The 16,299-nt window shown below is 45.3% G+C and overlaps 4 protein-coding genes across 4 annotated transcripts; 2 read left to right on the plus strand and 2 right to left on the minus strand.

Moving 5' to 3' along the window:
- Positions 1 to 6: 6 nt before the first annotated feature.
- Positions 7 to 1,999, minus strand: LOC119559849 (ATP-dependent RNA helicase abstrakt). Its single transcript, XM_037872954.1, has one exon. The coding sequence runs from the start codon at positions 1,931 to 1,933 to the stop codon at positions 74 to 76; it is 1,860 nt and encodes a 619-aa protein (XP_037728882.1). The 5' UTR covers positions 1,934 to 1,999; the 3' UTR covers positions 7 to 73.
- Positions 2,000 to 3,519: 1,520 nt separating this feature from the next.
- LOC119561119 (pre-mRNA-splicing factor RBM22) lies at positions 3,520 to 5,075 on the plus strand. Its single transcript, XM_037875040.1, has one exon. The coding sequence runs from the start codon at positions 3,717 to 3,719 to the stop codon at positions 4,971 to 4,973; it is 1,257 nt and encodes a 418-aa protein (XP_037730968.1). The 5' UTR covers positions 3,520 to 3,716; the 3' UTR covers positions 4,974 to 5,075.
- Positions 5,076 to 5,215: 140 nt separating this feature from the next.
- On the plus strand, positions 5,216 to 8,533 carry LOC119561118 (guanine deaminase). Its single transcript, XM_037875039.1, has 5 exons — positions 5,216 to 6,788; positions 6,844 to 7,104; positions 7,208 to 7,362; positions 7,420 to 7,693; positions 7,746 to 8,533. Exons 1-5 carry the CDS (start codon positions 6,690 to 6,692, stop codon positions 8,307 to 8,309), a joined length of 1,353 nt encoding a protein of 450 aa, XP_037730967.1. The 5' UTR covers positions 5,216 to 6,689; the 3' UTR covers positions 8,310 to 8,533.
- LOC119561117 (cyclin-G-associated kinase) lies at positions 8,350 to 15,214 on the minus strand. The gene is made up of 9 exons (XM_037875038.1): positions 14,891 to 15,214; positions 14,194 to 14,424; positions 13,981 to 14,120; positions 12,962 to 13,924; positions 10,842 to 11,251; positions 10,402 to 10,775; positions 9,376 to 10,343; positions 9,161 to 9,322; positions 8,350 to 9,103 (listed from the first exon to the last, which is right to left on the minus strand). Exons 1-9 carry the CDS (start codon positions 15,075 to 15,077, stop codon positions 8,993 to 8,995), a joined length of 3,546 nt encoding a protein of 1,181 aa, XP_037730966.1. The 5' UTR covers positions 15,078 to 15,214; the 3' UTR covers positions 8,350 to 8,992.
- Positions 15,215 to 16,299: the final 1,085 nt, after the last annotated feature.

A 16,299-nucleotide genomic window follows, 5' to 3' on the forward strand; every position in this document is an offset into this window, starting at 1 on the left:
TGTATGTTCGAGTGTATACTGATCTATTTATTCCCGCGTCGTAGTTTTCTTACAATTAGGTGCCGGCAATGGTTTAGTAATCCGCAGCAGTATTTGACAAATAGTCGCGACGTCCTATATTTGAAGCCTGCTTGTTCTGAACGGCCTCCAGCTTCGGGCACTCTGTGATGCGATGGCCCAGACCGCCACAATAGGTGCAGCCATGGGAATCGCCCAGGTCCAAATGCTGGTGCTCGGCCTCCGGCGCCAGCTCGTCCAAAAAGTCAGGCACCTCCTGCTTGCCTTCGATGAGCAGGTGCTTCAAGTCGAGCAGTACAGACTGCTCGGTGATCTTGTTAATCATCGTGGTGGCTAAACCCTTGGTGTTGGAGCGCCCTGTGCGGCCAATACGATGTACATAGTTTTCGATATCGTCCGGCATGTCGTAGTTGATGACGTGCTGCACGTTGGGGAAGTCCAGACCCTTCGAGGCCACGTCGGTAGCTACCAGCACATCTTTTTTGCCGACGCGGTAAGCATCTACGGCCCTTGACCGTTCCTCTTGATCCTTTCCGCCGTGTATGGCCACCGCCTCCACACCTTTCAGTAGCAGGTACTCATGTATGCAGTCCACGTCCTGTTTTTTCTCCGCAAAAATTAGAACGGGCGGTGCAGTCTTTTGCAGGCAGTCCAGCAAATAAACTACCTTGGCCTCTTGCTTTACGTACTCAACTTGTTGAGTGACGTTCATAGACGCGGCACCTGCGCGACCAACATTGATAGTGACTGGCTTCACGAGGGCGGAGCGGGCAAAGTTCTGGATCTTTTTTGGCATGGTGGCCGAGAACAGCAGCGTCTGGCGCTGTCCCTTAAAGAAGGAGAATATCGTGCGAACGTCTTCCTCAAAACCCATGTCAATCATACGGTCAGCCTCGTCCATGCACAGGTAGCGGCACATGTCCAGCGTAAGGATCTTTTTGTCCAGCATGTCCATGAGACGTCCGGGTGTCGCTACAACAATGTGTACTCCACGCGAAATCACGTCCAGAGCCTCAGTGACCGGTAGCCCGCCCATTGCAAGGCAGGAACGTACTTCAGGCATGCCACACGCCTGAAGATGTTTGCTGTAGTGTTGTATGATCTCATGCGTTTGCTTGGCCAGCTCGCGGGACGGGCAGATGATTAGCCCATAGGGGCCCTCATTCTTTTCGAAGGGCAGGCTGTACTCTTGTTCCAGGGAAAACATAATGACGGGCAACACGAAGACAAGAGTCTTTCCAGAGCCGGTAAAGGCAATACCAATAAGGTCGCGGCCCGCCAGCACAGTAGGCAGACCTTGGACCTGGATCGGAGTCGGGGTCTTTATACCCTTAGCAGCCAGGCCGTTTAGAATTCCTTTGGGAAACTTCATTTCCCGAAAACTGCGGATAGGTGGGCTTGGGTTTTCGCCCTCCACAAGGATTCTCAACTGCTGTCGCACGGCTTGGCGCTCATCCTCCGACGTGACCCGAATATAGCGAGGCGGACGCCAGGAGGTCTTGATGGGCTCCTGGTACTGAATGCCCTTGGCCAACTCGGCCACTCCCATAAGCGCCTTCTGCTGGGCGATGCTCTCCATGATCTTCTCTTCCTCGCGCAACTGTTTTTCCACGGCGCTAAGCTTTTTGGCCTCCGCAATCTTCTTTAGCTCCGTGTGCTGGTCCAGCAGACTAATGTTGTACTTGCGACCCCAGGTCTCTGCATCGTGCGCCCCCTGGGAGTCATCCTCGTTCTCGTTCTCGCTCGAGGACTTTGGCTGCGACGTCTCCGCGGCCAATTGGACGATTCGACCCAGCTTCATCATGTGCTGCTTCTTACGCTCCTTCACGGGCACGTACGGCACGTACTCCTCGTTGTCCTGGTCTCCGTCATCGGAGGACTTTGAGGACCTTCGGTAGCGCTTAGCCTGAGCCATGTCGGCCAATTTGCTCTAGTTTGCGCCTACTTGTAAACAAATACAAGACACGGTGCGTGGGGTGCGACCGTTTTATAATATACAGCCATATAAAAATACTTTAAAATATACGCCGATAGCCGTTATTATATAGTAGTTCCACTGCGATAGTTATTGCTAAGAAGTCTCAGAACATGTGCAATATTGAAATAATAACTAATATTCATTAAAGTTATGGTATATACCAGGGATCGGCTAAGAGTTTCACTAGTCGAAAAATTGGTCTCTTTGCAATGTGAATGTCTGTCTGTTTCTCAGCGCGGTACTCAGATGAGCTAAGGAAATACCAGAAAAAATACCACATTTAGCGAGTGAATTTTCGATGAACACCGTTAGCCGCGGCCCAAAAAATAAGAAATTTAATCTTTGGCGGTGTTCGTGCAGAAGCGGTGGGGAATTTAAAATAAAAAATGGAAGAAAAACACCCAAAACGACTAAAGGAGGTCAGTGCAGATGAAAAAAGACGCCTAATCCAGCTGTTGACCATTATTGTGGGACTAGACCGACAGGAAGCAATACCAAAACGGTTTCTACCTACTTGGCAGCTGGTGATGGAGCGAAGATAGAGGATGCGCCGGCTTCTATAGGGAGGAGGAAATAAGGTCGCCCGCGAAGGGACAGCTGGAAAAGCCATCACCAGCCATTATTGGCCAGCTCGGAGCTGGACTACAGATGGCGCGGGAAAGATGGCGAAGCATCCGTGGGACGAGAAGGAAGCTTTAAACTACAAATTTACATAAATAAAAACATTCGTTGAAAATTTCATTTATTTTTATTTTAATTTTTTGGTGCACCATCAGACTCTTCTTTTTTAAATTGCTCAATTGATTAGTTTTCCGTTTGACAACAAGCCCAGCTGCTTGACAGTAAGACCATGCTACATGCATTGCGGGTGAACTTTGAAAACTTCGTTCACACTACAAAGAATATGATTTTTAGACTAGTGAAACTATTAGCCTATCTGAGTACTAGACTTAAAGCAGAAATCCTCTCTCTCTGAATACCCTATTATCCTATTCTTTCTGCCTCATGTTCTTCTTATTAAAGATAAGCCTGACCTTTAATATTAAAATTGTATTTAAAAACAAAGGTACTTTTATGTTTAAACACAAATGTACAGTGCTCAAAAGCACCTTTTAAACGACAAAACGTGGAAACTGTTTTTTTATTTGTTATTATTATATAATTTTAATAGATACCAAATATAGAATAATATAAAACAATAGACACAACAAAGGGCAAAATTAGGGTGGAGTTGTAGCAAATATTTGGGGTGGAAATAAGAAGAATTTTGTGGCCATGTTTAATAATTAAATGTTTACTTCTTAGAGCTGCTTTTGCAACAGCGGCGGACCATGTGAACAGCTTGCAACAACATTTTCGCTGTTGCATTTTCAAGCGGGTTGGTAAAAGCGGTAGTTATAAAAGTATTTTTATTCATGCCACTCAAATAATTTTTGTATCATCGATTTATTTTACAAATAATATTTACTAGTTTGAAATTGTCCGTTTCATTAGGTTATTCCAAAATTGCTGACGCGTATATGTATAGTAAATAGTGTGGCTCTATTCGTGTTACCAAATGCTATCGATGTCTTGAGCTAAGACACTGCTTTTGACTCGATATATTGGTGTTGCTACATATGTATGTACATTGTACATATATTATTCGACAACAATCACCATTTTAGAAAAAAAAGTGAGCATTTTTTGGACTTAGCTTAAAAACAAAACTGCCGTCATCATGTCAATGTCGAAAACCACGAACACCTACAACCGGCAAAATTGGGAGGACGCCGAGTTTCCCATTCTGTGTCAGACTTGCCTGGGCGACAATCCATACGTGCGGATGATCAAGGAGCGCTTCGGCAAGGAATGCAAAATCTGCACACGCCCGTTCACCATATTTCGATGGTGTCCTGGCGCCCGGATGCGCTTCAAAAAGACGGAGATTTGCCAAACATGTGCGCGCCTAAAGAACGTGTGCCAGACATGCCTTTTGGATCTGGAGTACGGGTTACCCATTCAGGTGCGCGACGCGGCCCTTAAAGTAGCAGACAATATGCCGCAGAGCGACGTGAACAAGGAGTACTACATCCAAAACATAGACGCCCAGTTGCAAGACGGTGATGGCACAGAGGCAGCCGGGGCAGTCGGCCGATCTCTCGCCGCCAACGAGATGCTGTCCAAGCTAGCGCGCACCGCACCGTACTACAAGCGAAACAGACCACACATATGCTCTTTCTGGGTGAAGGGTGAGTGCAAGCGAGGGGAGGAGTGTCCCTACCGCCACGACAAGCCCAACGAGCCCGACGATCCGCTGTGCGAGCAGAACATCAAGGACAGGTACTACGGACGCAACGACCCAGTGGCCGAAAAGATAATGAAGCGGGCAGCCTCGCTCCCCACTCTCGAGCCGCCGGAGGATCGAAATATCACTACTCTGTACGTGGGAAACCTTCCTGAGGAGATTACTGAGCCAGAGCTGCGCGATCAGTTCTACCAGTTCGGCGAAATCCGATCCATTGCCCTGGTGCCACGCCAGCAGTGCGCTTTTGTGCAGTACACCAAAAGGAACGCCGCCGAGCTGGCCGCCGAGCGAACTTTTAACAAACTGGTGATCCAAGGCCGTAAGGTGAGCATTAAGTGGGCCCACTCCCAGGCGAAACAGAGCGCCGTCGCAAAGACAGACCGGCGCTTCGACGTGGCTGGCATTCCGCCGCCCAGTGCGAAGCCAAACGACTACTTTAATCTGCGACAAGAGCAGATCAACGTCATGCCCGCCGGCATGAAGCTGCACCAGCTGCCATCCAACTTGGTTCCGGCATCAGCATACCAGATGTACAGCCAGCCGACCTACGCAGCGCCTTACGGCAATGGTAGTACCACAGCGGCTTCTAGCTCGAGTGTGAGTCTTGACTCCATATCGGTTCCTCAACCGCCTGGCCAAGTACCCTACCCTAGTCAGGACGCCAGCAGGATGGGGGCAGTGAAAAAATAAAATGTTCTACAACGGTTCCGCTTTAAACCTTTTTTTAATATAAACCAATAAAAACAATTATAACGGGACAAAATCATTTATCATAAATGGTACGTTTCATATCAACCAGGCTATCACTTTTTTATTTTTAAAGTGCACAGTAGCACCTTGAGATCAAAGCACATCGTGTCCAAGATTTATCCTCATACATATTTCGACAATATTACCACTCTTTCGCCGAGTATCCAAGTAAGATAGTTTACATTAAAATTATTATTTCTGGCGCACAGAATAGGTTTGAGCGTTGTAGGCGTTAGAGTGGGCGTGGCACACTGACCAAAAAACCTTGGGAATCTCAGGAATCTGCATGCCTAATTCCAGTATTGTAGCTTTTATAGATCACAGTGCTCATTCGGACAGACGGACAGAGAAAATGATAAGATATATTTCTAGGTGCGATTTCCAGTGTTTGGTGTCAGCAAGTAAATTAAATAATTAAAAAAATATATTTTTTTTTCTTAGGTAGTTCTATAATAAGTTAATTCATATTGGCCTTAGTCTGAAGGTTGGTCCCTGTACTGCTGTATGCTACGGAATTGAGGTTGTATTAACGTTAACTGACATCGTATATGTTGTCACGGTCCACAGTGTAAAAAAAATGCGCCGAAAACTATGCAGATTTGTTTTTTTAGTTTTCACTCGGACGTGAATTTATTAACATTGTCGGGTTTGCCCTTTAACGTCATATGTTTTCTTTGTGTGTTGGAGAATTTTCATAGGGAAATTCCCATTTGGTGTAATAAAGCAGCTTACTAGGCAAATATCTGAGTGGAAAGCCTATATGAACACTAAAATAAAACTTAGTTAAATACAAGTAAATTATTTCTAATGTAAATAAAATTTTTCATAAATCAAGAAAGCGTTACTTAAATATAGGAAATGGTTACCAAAAACTAGACTCGCCCTAAAAACGAAGAAAAAGGTCCTTTTATCAAGAAATTTTTTTCTGGAAAAAAAGGCCATTCCACCAGCTGCAGCTAAAGCGGTGATGGCGGACGAGCTGGCTTCTATAGGGAGGAGGGAAAAGGGGGCAAAAAAAGAGCGGCCTTTAAGGGGCACCTGGAGAAGCCATTGTCAGAATGCTGGTCGACTTCCTGCAGTATCAGGCGGAACAACCCCGTTCCCAATCCGGCTCCTACTTCCTCATCGTCCAATATGCCTATTGGGACTCGGGGGTGGACTGCAGATGGCGCGGGAAAGATGGCGAAACATCCGTGGGACGAGAAGGAATCTTTATAATACTAATTTACATGAATTAAAACATTCGCTGAACATTCCATTTATTTTCAATTTAATTTCTTTGTGCACCACCAGACTCTTCTTTTTAAAATTAATAAACCTAGTTTCTCGACAGTAAGACCCAGCCGCATGCATTGTGTAAATTTCGGTCACACTACAAAGAATAAGATTTTTCTACTAGTGAAACTCTTAGTCGATCTGAGTACTAGTCTTTAATAATATATATTCAGCAATGCTCTACCATGATACATAATTTGATTTTCAAATATTTTAAATTTTTAACTTCAATTTATTAAAATTTAAAATTTTTTATGGGGGGTAAAGTCAATTTTTCCTCTGGCTACACTAACATACATATATGTAGTTCGAAATCATTGCTTACTTCAAAGTCAGCCTGGGAACAAGTTTAGACGACGCGCTGATAGTAAAAGCTTTGCGATGTCAACTGTTTTCTTTGGAACTATTGTGCACACGAAGTCTTTCAGTGAATTCGAGTCATTCGAAAAGGGATTTTTGGTGATAGACGACTGCGGAAAGGTTCACATTGACTTGCCCATAATAAAACAGAATCGTAAAAATGTCTTGCACCTAGATAATAGGAATTGGCCATGACTACCAGGGATGGGTATCCAGCAACCCGGTCCGGGCCAAGGATTTGCAGGAGGTTAGGCTGACGGATTGCCAGTTCATCATGCCTGGCTTCGTCGATTGCCATATACACGCCCCGCAGTTCGCACAAGTGGGCCTGGGACTCGACATGCCCCTTCTGGACTGGCTGAACACGTACACCTTCCCGCTGGAGGCAAAGTTTTCCGACCAACAATACGCCCAACAGGTTTACCAAAGCGTTGTCGTAAGTACATATGTAGCAGTAAACTTGGGAGCAGCCTCGTTTCTTATCACACACCCCCCGCGGTCGATTTCTATTTTCTGATAATGACTATGTGATAACCCAGCACGCAACGCTGCGCTGTGGAACCACCCTGGCTTCCTATTTCGCCACGAACCACCTGGAGTCGACGCTGATCCTGGCGCGGGAGGCGGTGCGCCAAGGCCAGCGGGCGCTCGTTGGCAAGGTTTGCTCCAACTGCAACAGCCCCGACTTCTACGTGTGAGTACCGGCGTGATGGATTTGGACTGGTAAACTTAGCTACTTTGTTCTGTATAGGGAGACTGCAGAGGAGTCGGCCAGTGCTACTTTGGCGTTCGTGGAGGAGATGCGGAAGCTTGGCAGTTCCCTGGTGCTACCCACAATCACTCCCCGCTTCGCTCTCAGTTGCAGCAAGGAACTGCTAAAGGAACTGGGCTGTATAGCAAAGCGATTCGATCTTCACGTCCAGAGCCACATCAGCGAAAATCTAGCAGAGATCGAGATGGTAAAGGGGATCTTTAAATCTAGTTACGCCAAGGCTTACGACGAGGCTGGACTGCTGACGAATAAGGTGACGTCGTCTTAGCTTTAGTTTGGGAACTCTCCTTATCCTTCTCTTGCAGACGGTAATGGCGCATGGCGTGCACCTCGAGGACGACGAGGTCGCGCTTTTTAGGACTCGCGGTTCCTCGGTGGCACATTGTCCTGCATCTAACACAATGCTCAGCTCGGGACTGTGCGACGTCCAGCGGCTTGTTAACAATGGCGTGACCGTCGGCCTTGGCACAGACGTATCGGGTGGAAACTCCGTTTCAATTCAGTACGCCCTTTTGCGAGCGTTGGACGTGTCGAAGCACCTTGACTTCTTCAAAAAACAGAACATACGCGGAACGGGGGAGGCGAAAGCACAAGATCCCAACTACGTTCCGCTGAAATATAAGCAGGCGATTTATTTGGCAACTTTAGGCGGCGCCAAGGCGCTTTCCCTGGATCATTTGACTGGAAACTTTGCATTAGGGAAGGAGTTTGATGCCCTGTTAGTGGACATAAGCGTCGTAGAAAATCCCGTGCGAAGGCTGAATGTCGACGAGCTGGTAGAAAAGTTCATTTACACTGGCGATGATCGCAATATTTTAGAAGTCTTTGTGGCCGGCAAGCCCGTTAAGAACGACTGTCAATTAAAATAGATTAGTTATACTCTATCCATTATACTTTTACATTTAGGCATTTCACAAGGAATCGTATGGGAAATTTATTTTTATAGACACTAAATGCTGAAACGTAATCTTGCTTTTAGATAACTTTCAATATAATTTATGTACAGTTGGACTTTTAAGAAGTAAAACCTATTTTGTCTACTCGTTTTACATTTTATACTCGAAACAGTTAAATAAACTATACTTTGAGTTTACATCAATTTATAGTTTATTTGCACAAAGGCAATAATTGGGTTCAGGATATCTCGTACATAATCTAATTGTAGCGAATAAAGTGTATATATATATATGTTATATACAACATATCGAATTCTATGAGATGATGGATAAGGCGTGCAATTTCCGGGTCATTTTAGTGGATAATCGCCAAGGGTGATTACTTCGATTTTATACGTAGTGAACGGCTATTAGATGCAATAGGAATGTGGGGATTGGCTTTGCTTGTATACAAATTAAGTTCATTGTCTTCAAGTGTTGAGAATTTCAAAGGGGTTAATAAGGGTCTCCTAAGTTGCCTGCGCAGTTGGTGGCACTGGCCAATAATTTAACGTTACAGATTAAAGCTTATAGTCTTACATGAATTTACACTACGTTCCGCTGACAGTACTATAATTAGGGCTAACTGCTTTAAATATATAGGTGTAACACGCGTTTTACGCATTGAACATATTTTGCTGCGTGGCATCGTTTTCGAAATCTGTCCATGCATTGTTCAGTTCCATAAAAATGAGCTTGGCAATCTCCTCGTTCTCTGTCCCATTGTGCTAGAATTAAAACACAAAAATAAAAAATAAAATTTATTTTCAACAAATGGCACCTACCTTGTCAGGATGCACTGCTAGGCAGGCGCGACGGTATGCCTTCTTGACCTCAACCGGGGTCACCATGGTGGACATCTGGCAGGGCTGCCACTTTGCGTTGTCCCACAGCACTGTGTGCATAGAGCACAGAAGCGCACGGATGTTGTTTTTTTTACCATCGGTCTGAAATTAGGAAATTAAAACGCAGTTCTTATCCATCTTTCGTCCTGCCTTACCCATTCCATAATCCGAACTTTTTTGGGGTCCATATCCTTAACCAAATCTTCCTTGCGCATTTCATTGATGGACCGCGGACCTTGGCTCATTTTGCTGCCGAAGGAGTAGCCTTGTTGGCCTAGAATGTCTGCAAATATATCGGAGCTCTTGGTTTCACCAGCACCACCTTGCTGCACTGGCTTCTGTGAATCGAAGTGGACCCGACTGTAGTCTGGTCGCGATTGAGCAGGTACCGACTGTGGTTGCGGCGGTGATCTGACAGACCCCATAGGCTGACTCTGCTGTTGTGGAAGTGTCTGGATGAAGGTTTCTTGGGGTCTCGAGGATGTGGACGGCCGGTGAGTGGGGCTAGAGAATTGCGTCGCGAGGGGACTGCTGCCAACAGGAGACTTTCCACTCAGAGTGCTCCGGTTAAAGTTTATGTTGAGTCCTGAAGCCAAGTTGGCGATGTCAGCAAAGGGATCTGAAGATGCCTTGGGCGGCTGGGTTGGTGAGCGATCAGTTTTAGCCACCGCTGGCTTATTAACAAAAGTTGGTAAGGAGCCAACAAAAGGTGGCAGCTCTGGCCCGCCCGATTTCTTTAGGCTGGGCGCATAGCCTTGGTCTTCAGAGCCAAAAATGTCGAAAGGGTCAGTGCTGATTTTCGGCAGCGGGTGCTGAAGTGACGGTGGTGGAAGTATGTCGGGAATGGGCGCTGAGCCTATGCCCGTTGAGTCATCATCGCCAAAGGCTCCTAACAAGTCAAAGCTGGCATCTGTGCTGGGCTTGGCGCTGGTTAAAGGATCCGCTGCTGGTGCGTCATTAGGCTGCTGGTTTAGGTTCAGCAGGTCGATAGGCGGAGAGGGCTCTGGCACAGTCGTCGGAGGTTCGTGGGCAATCTCTGTGACATCGGGCAACACGAGCGGAGAGCTCGAGTGATCGCTCTTCCGAGGCCCCAGCGGTGAGGATGGACGCGTGGGCTTGGTAACTAGAGCACGGCAACATGTTCACTACAATGCGCAAACGCAAAAAGCACAAAAACTTACCGAAATTGTCCAGCATTTCTGCGAACTCCAGGTCCGAGCTGAACAAAGCGGCTGGCGATCGCATGGGCTTGGCTGGTATCCATGGCGGCTTACGGCTGGGAAGGATTTCGGAGTCAGTCACAGTCAGCGAGAGCGATACGCTGAAGTTTGCGGTCACTTGCTCGGGATCTGGCAGGTCGTCCAGGTCTTGGCTCGTAAACGTAATTAGCGTTTCTGGTTCGGGAATAAACCCCGTGTTTATTTGAAGCTGACATATTTTTAGGCCTTGTGGTCGCACCATTCCCTTTCGGGCGTGGTACAGCACAACAGTCACATCACCACAGACGGTTAAATTGATCGGCAGCACTATTTTTCCCGGGCCAGCTTTATGAAATCTGGCAACCCAAAAAGGGACGTATGTATTAAGATATTAATATCGCTGCGGTTCGAGCTAATCTTACCCCATTTTTTCATAGTCCTGCAGTGTGCTTAGCAACAAGGTCTCGTTACAGTATACTTCCATGTAAATTCGACAGCCGTCGCGTACCTTGGTCATTCTGGGAACGGGCTGGCAACAAAGCGACACCAGATTTGTGTTCTTGTAGTGTGGCAGCAGGGGAGTAGGCCGAAGGATGTCACCAAAGTAGTACAGGTAGCGGAACTCAGAGGGGCGCAGGTTAATGGTGTGGCGCTTAACGGCGAAAACCTGCACAGCGTCTTCCGGCTCCTGCAGCAAATCTGCATACATGAGTAACGCGCAGATGACGGTGGCGGCAGTGCACCCACCCGAGTCTCCTGTCTGCACGATCACAATCGATTTTGGATCCGCGTTAAGAAAATTGTACATGTCTGCTGCTACGGTAAACAGACCCTAAAATAAAAGTATCATCGTTAGGAATGGAAGATAGCATAAAGCCGGATTAATATATGTACAATGTACATATGTTTATAAAAGATACCAGCAACACACTCAAAATAAAATTTACCCTACATTTTTGAAAATCGCCATCAAAATGTCTTTTTTCTAAATACAGGGAAATTCCTTCAAAAGTTAAGAAAATTTTCCTCAAATCAAGAAAACATAACTTATGTAAGTATAGGAAATGGTTATCATAAACAAGAATCGCCCTAGAAACAAGAACTTATAACTAGAAATTATTTCCTGAAAATTAGAAAGTCTAACGAAAAAACCAAATTGTTTGGCATCACCTTTTCTAAAAATAAGTACCTTAAGCCCAAAGTGTTTTTTACCCTAAAAAATCAAAATATTTTCTACAAAAAATAAATGTGTTCTGAAAAATATAAATATTTGTTTTTGTATTATCTGTACCGAATTATAAAAATTTCAGAACTTGCCAGCGGCTGGGCTGGTCTGTAGCGCATGATTTGTCTAAATATCACCGTTTAAAAATTATGGGCAAACGTTTTTTGTATTACGGTTTTTCAGCTTTTTTGTAAGTTTCCTCAAAAATGGCAATAACGATTACAAATTAAATTTTAAGGTGTAAAGCCCTTGAGATTCCTCAACTTTTGACATACGACACATTGTAGTAAAAAGTCTCTTTTGAAAGTTATTAATAAAAAAAATGGCCCCATTTACCTGTTCAGAACGACCTTTTTTACAGGCTTGTGATATATTTTATTAGAAAGGTATTTTGAAATACTATGTACGTCTTTCTACTACAAAAGTTTTTTTATTCCGATTTTTTACCTATTTATACCCGTTACTCGTAGAGTAAAAGGGTATACTAGATTCGTCGGAAAGTATTTAACAGGCAGAAGGAAGCGTTACCGACCCCATAAAGTATATATATTCTTGGTCAGGATCACTAGCCGAGTCCGTCTGTCCGTCCGTCCGTCTGTCTGTCTGTCCGGATGAACGCTGAGATCTCGGAAACTTTAAGAGCTAGGCTATTGAGATTTGTCATTCATATTCCTAAGCTTCTTACGCAGCGCAAGTTTATTTCAACAGCGTGCCACGCCCACTTTTACGCCCACAAACCGCCCAAAACTGTGGCTCCTACAGTTTTGATGCTAGAGTAACAAATTTAACTGAAAGGAATTGTTCTCATCAACATCTATCGATTGACCCAAAAAAAAAGTTTCCCACGCCCACTTTAACGCCCACAAACTTCAAAAAATCGTAAATATGAACGTGGATATCTCGGAAACTATCAAAGACAAAGAACTGGGATCTCAGATTTAGATTCCGTAGCCTTGTACGCAGCGCAAGTTTGTTACGCGAATATGCCCCGCCCACTCTGACGCCCACAAACCGCCCAAACCTGTGGCGCTCACAATTTTCATGCTAGATAAAAATTTTTAACTGAAATGTATTGGTGAGTCCTTCTTCTAGAGTATTACACAAATTACGCACCCAAATAAAATACAAAATGTCATTGTATTCCCAGCCGACTGCTATATCCTGAGAACTACTGCAGATATCGAAACGATTTTGCATGTAAGCATTCTTAAAAAAATAAGAGACACACAACATTTACACTCCTGATAAGTAAATAATTACATGATGAAATACATTTTTAGTTAGCAAAAATCAAAATTATTTTTCCCCTTTACATACCTGCAGATTGGGAGCATGAGCCTGTGCGCACCCATAAACGAAACCTGCCTCAACTGTCCGCACGGGTGGTGGTAGTCGCGGCACTGTATGTTGGCCAAAGTTGTAAATGCTTATTTTGTTTGGATCAAATCGACTCTCCAGAGATAAACGAACGTCTTCGATGTTATTCGTCTTGTACGCCGACTCAAATCCCTCAGATGGGCAGGGCATAGCCAGGATCCGAGAGGTGATGTGGCTGATGTCGAGATCGTTGCGGGCGATTGATTGCTGCATTGTCTGCATCACTTTGGTGGATGTATCCTTTATGTTTTTAAACAACGTTCCAGCGCCACCACGCAGCGACGACAGCAGTCTCCCGTGTCCATTACTGGAGGAGGAAGCGATTGTGGCGGGGGACGCTGCATGAGGAGTCGTACTAGACGATTCGGTGTAAAACTCCGAATGAACAGAATTTTTTCGAGCGGGACTTTCAGCCGGTAAGGATTCGATAGGAACTCCATGCAGGTCTAAGGACCCTTTCAGCGACCAGTTATTTGTCTCCGCGATGGCTGCCAGGCGTTCGAGCACCATGTCAATGTCCAGGCGCTCGACCGGATTCACTTTGAAACAGCCCCTTATGATGTCGCGGAAACATTGGTACTTAGGATCCGGAGGAAGTATATAATTGGCGTTGATGATTCGTAGTTTGCCGCCATCTTCAAAGGGATGTCTGCGGTAGCACAAGAAGTAGAGAATGCAGCTAAGAGCCCAGATGTCCGCCTTGGGACCGATTGGGTTATTGGACCAAGTATCGAGCATCTCGGGAGCCCGGTACATTGGGGTTGTCACGGTGTTAAGCTGATCTTCTAGCATGCTTCGCTGGTTGGCGCTCCACTCAAACGTAGGTGAGAGCACCTCCTTTGTGGCAGAGCCGAAGTCACACAACTTGATCTGTTTGTCGTTACCAATTAAAAAATTCTCGATCTGCAACGGAATCGGACATGATTACGGAGGTAGTTGAGTTTTTGTAGCACTCTCACCTTTATGTCTCGATGGGCGATCGGCGGCGACTGTGAATGCAGGCAGGCCACGGCCCGCGACATGTGGTAAAAGATGCGCAGCACCAAAGACGGTTCGATGGTGGCATTGTTTGTTTTAAAGCAGTCCACCAAGGACCCACCTGCAAAGCATACAAAAATTTTTATGAAAGCGCTCTGAATAATAGGCAGATTGGAGACCAAGGTCGCGCTTACCTTTGCACAGTTCTGTGAGTAGCAGGTACTGTGCCCCGTGTTGCGATGACGGCGCAGTATAACTGGAGCCTATAAAGGCGACAATGTTTCCGTGGCCCGAGACCTGCTTGTGGATCCCGATCTCGTTGATAATGGCAGTGCATGACTGCTGATCAGCCCCGAGCAGACGCTTGAGGGCGTACTCTGTTCCAGTTTGCAAATCTTGGGCGACGTACACAAAGGCGTATCCGCCTACAAAAGGGGTGAGAGCGAGAGAGGATGTTGATAACACAGCGATGATAAGGGCCTGCTTAAATGCTAATTGCAGTGGGCACGAGAAAAATGGGAGTTGCTAGCTTATAACCCGCTATCTATGTATGTATGTACGTGTTTTCTGTATGTTTCTGCTCTCTGCCAGAGTTTAGAGTTGGTAACCATCGCATGGATCGAGTGCCGTTCTTATATAAGAACTTGTTTGTGAAAACCGATCACTTTGGAGAGGTATGACTCATAGGTCCAGAAACCCGACGGGTTGCTGGGTAACCGAGTAATTGGCCAAAATGAGGAAGTTGACTAAGAAAGGCGAGACGGAACAGCTCAACACGAAATCAGAAAGCGTAAACAAAGCACAGCCAAGTGGTTGGTTCTGTCTTCACTTTTCACAAGTGGTGGCTGCTGGCTACGCATCCTATTGATTTTTTCCGCCCACGCCTCTCACCTTCCGCGATAACACACTTGATGCGCAGTCTATGGCCAGCCACCTCGACGACCTGGCCCACGAAGTCGTTGTCCAGTCTGCCCCCGAGGGCACCTGCTGCTCCGCCTCCTACAGCCCCGTTGGCAGATGGAGCTCCATCGCTGGAGGAGAAATAGTTGAAGTTGAGCGATTTAAAGAACTCGCCCATTTTGCTGGTGGACAACGCAAGTAGGTTATATTTGGTCGCAAACTATTTGCCTTGTACTTTCTGGCCCCTATTTACAGAACTACAACATTTTTGGATATGGCTGAAAACAAAATAAAAAGAATGTGCAGGGCTGCGGTGGTGCAGGTTCCATTGAAGGAGTGAGCGGACTCAGTTAACTCCGATAACTTTTCCGCAATGCTGGCGCTCTATCGATACTTATGCGTCACTTTTATCGGTATGGAGTGACAACATCAGCAAAAAAGTTATTGGACCATGCTCTCACTGGCTGCCGCTGTTGCAAAACCAGCTACAAATTATTGAAATCTGAAATTATTTATCGAATCTACTCAAACATTATTTTGAGGTCTTATATTTTGGATAATTAAGCCTTGTCGCACTATGTTGGGATATCGCAACAACCCCGCTTCGGCGGAAACTGGGGCGTTATTTGTAGTATTTCAGTATTTTAATTCAGTATTTTTTTTTAATGTTTTCTGAACTTGGCGATTCGGGGTTTTTTAAAGAACGAAATGCTCTCGTACTGCAATTGCTCTTTCGTTAGGAAATGGTTGTTGGTGCAGTACCAAGGAGCTTTCCAACAGAAGGAACTCGGCCAATGATATTATCGTGAACAGATAAATTGGTTTGCTTTCATCTCCAGCCTATGCAATTCTCGACAAGACCTGGCAACTGTTTCACCACAACATGTTCTCTGAAAATTAAGCCATTTGAACACACATCTCCCAGAATTTGCCAAAATAATTGCTTATAAATAGGATATAGTAAAGAAATCGTATGCGAGATGGGTGTTGTAAATTCTTGAAAGGTTCAAAACAGATAGAATTTGTGAAAATTCTCGTAGCGTACCCTTTATGGGCTTGTGGAATGTTTATGCTGTTAACTGCATTAAAATATTTAACCTTAAGGGCTGACAGCATGTTGACCATTTTTATGTTAGTGAATTAATTTTGCGAAGGCTTACATAAATGGCCCTCCTCTCAAACTTTAAAAGCCCATAATAGTTTCTATTCAATTTTTACTATATGGGACTGTCATACTTCAACTGTTTGCTAATAGCAATGAGGAAATCATTGGCCGCTGAATACTTTCCACATCATAGCTTTGAAGTTGTATTTAGTTTTGCGTTGTAATCCATTTCATTTTCAGAAAAAATTTGCATGTCCGCCCTCTTCGGTTTCCCTTTGTTTATGCCGATCAGCTG

This window comes from Drosophila subpulchrella, unplaced genomic scaffold, assembly GCF_014743375.2.
Source record: "Drosophila subpulchrella strain 33 F10 #4 breed RU33 unplaced genomic scaffold, RU_Dsub_v1.1 Primary Assembly Seq354, whole genome shotgun sequence".
Lineage (NCBI taxonomy): Eukaryota > Metazoa > Arthropoda > Insecta > Diptera > Drosophilidae > Drosophila > Drosophila subpulchrella.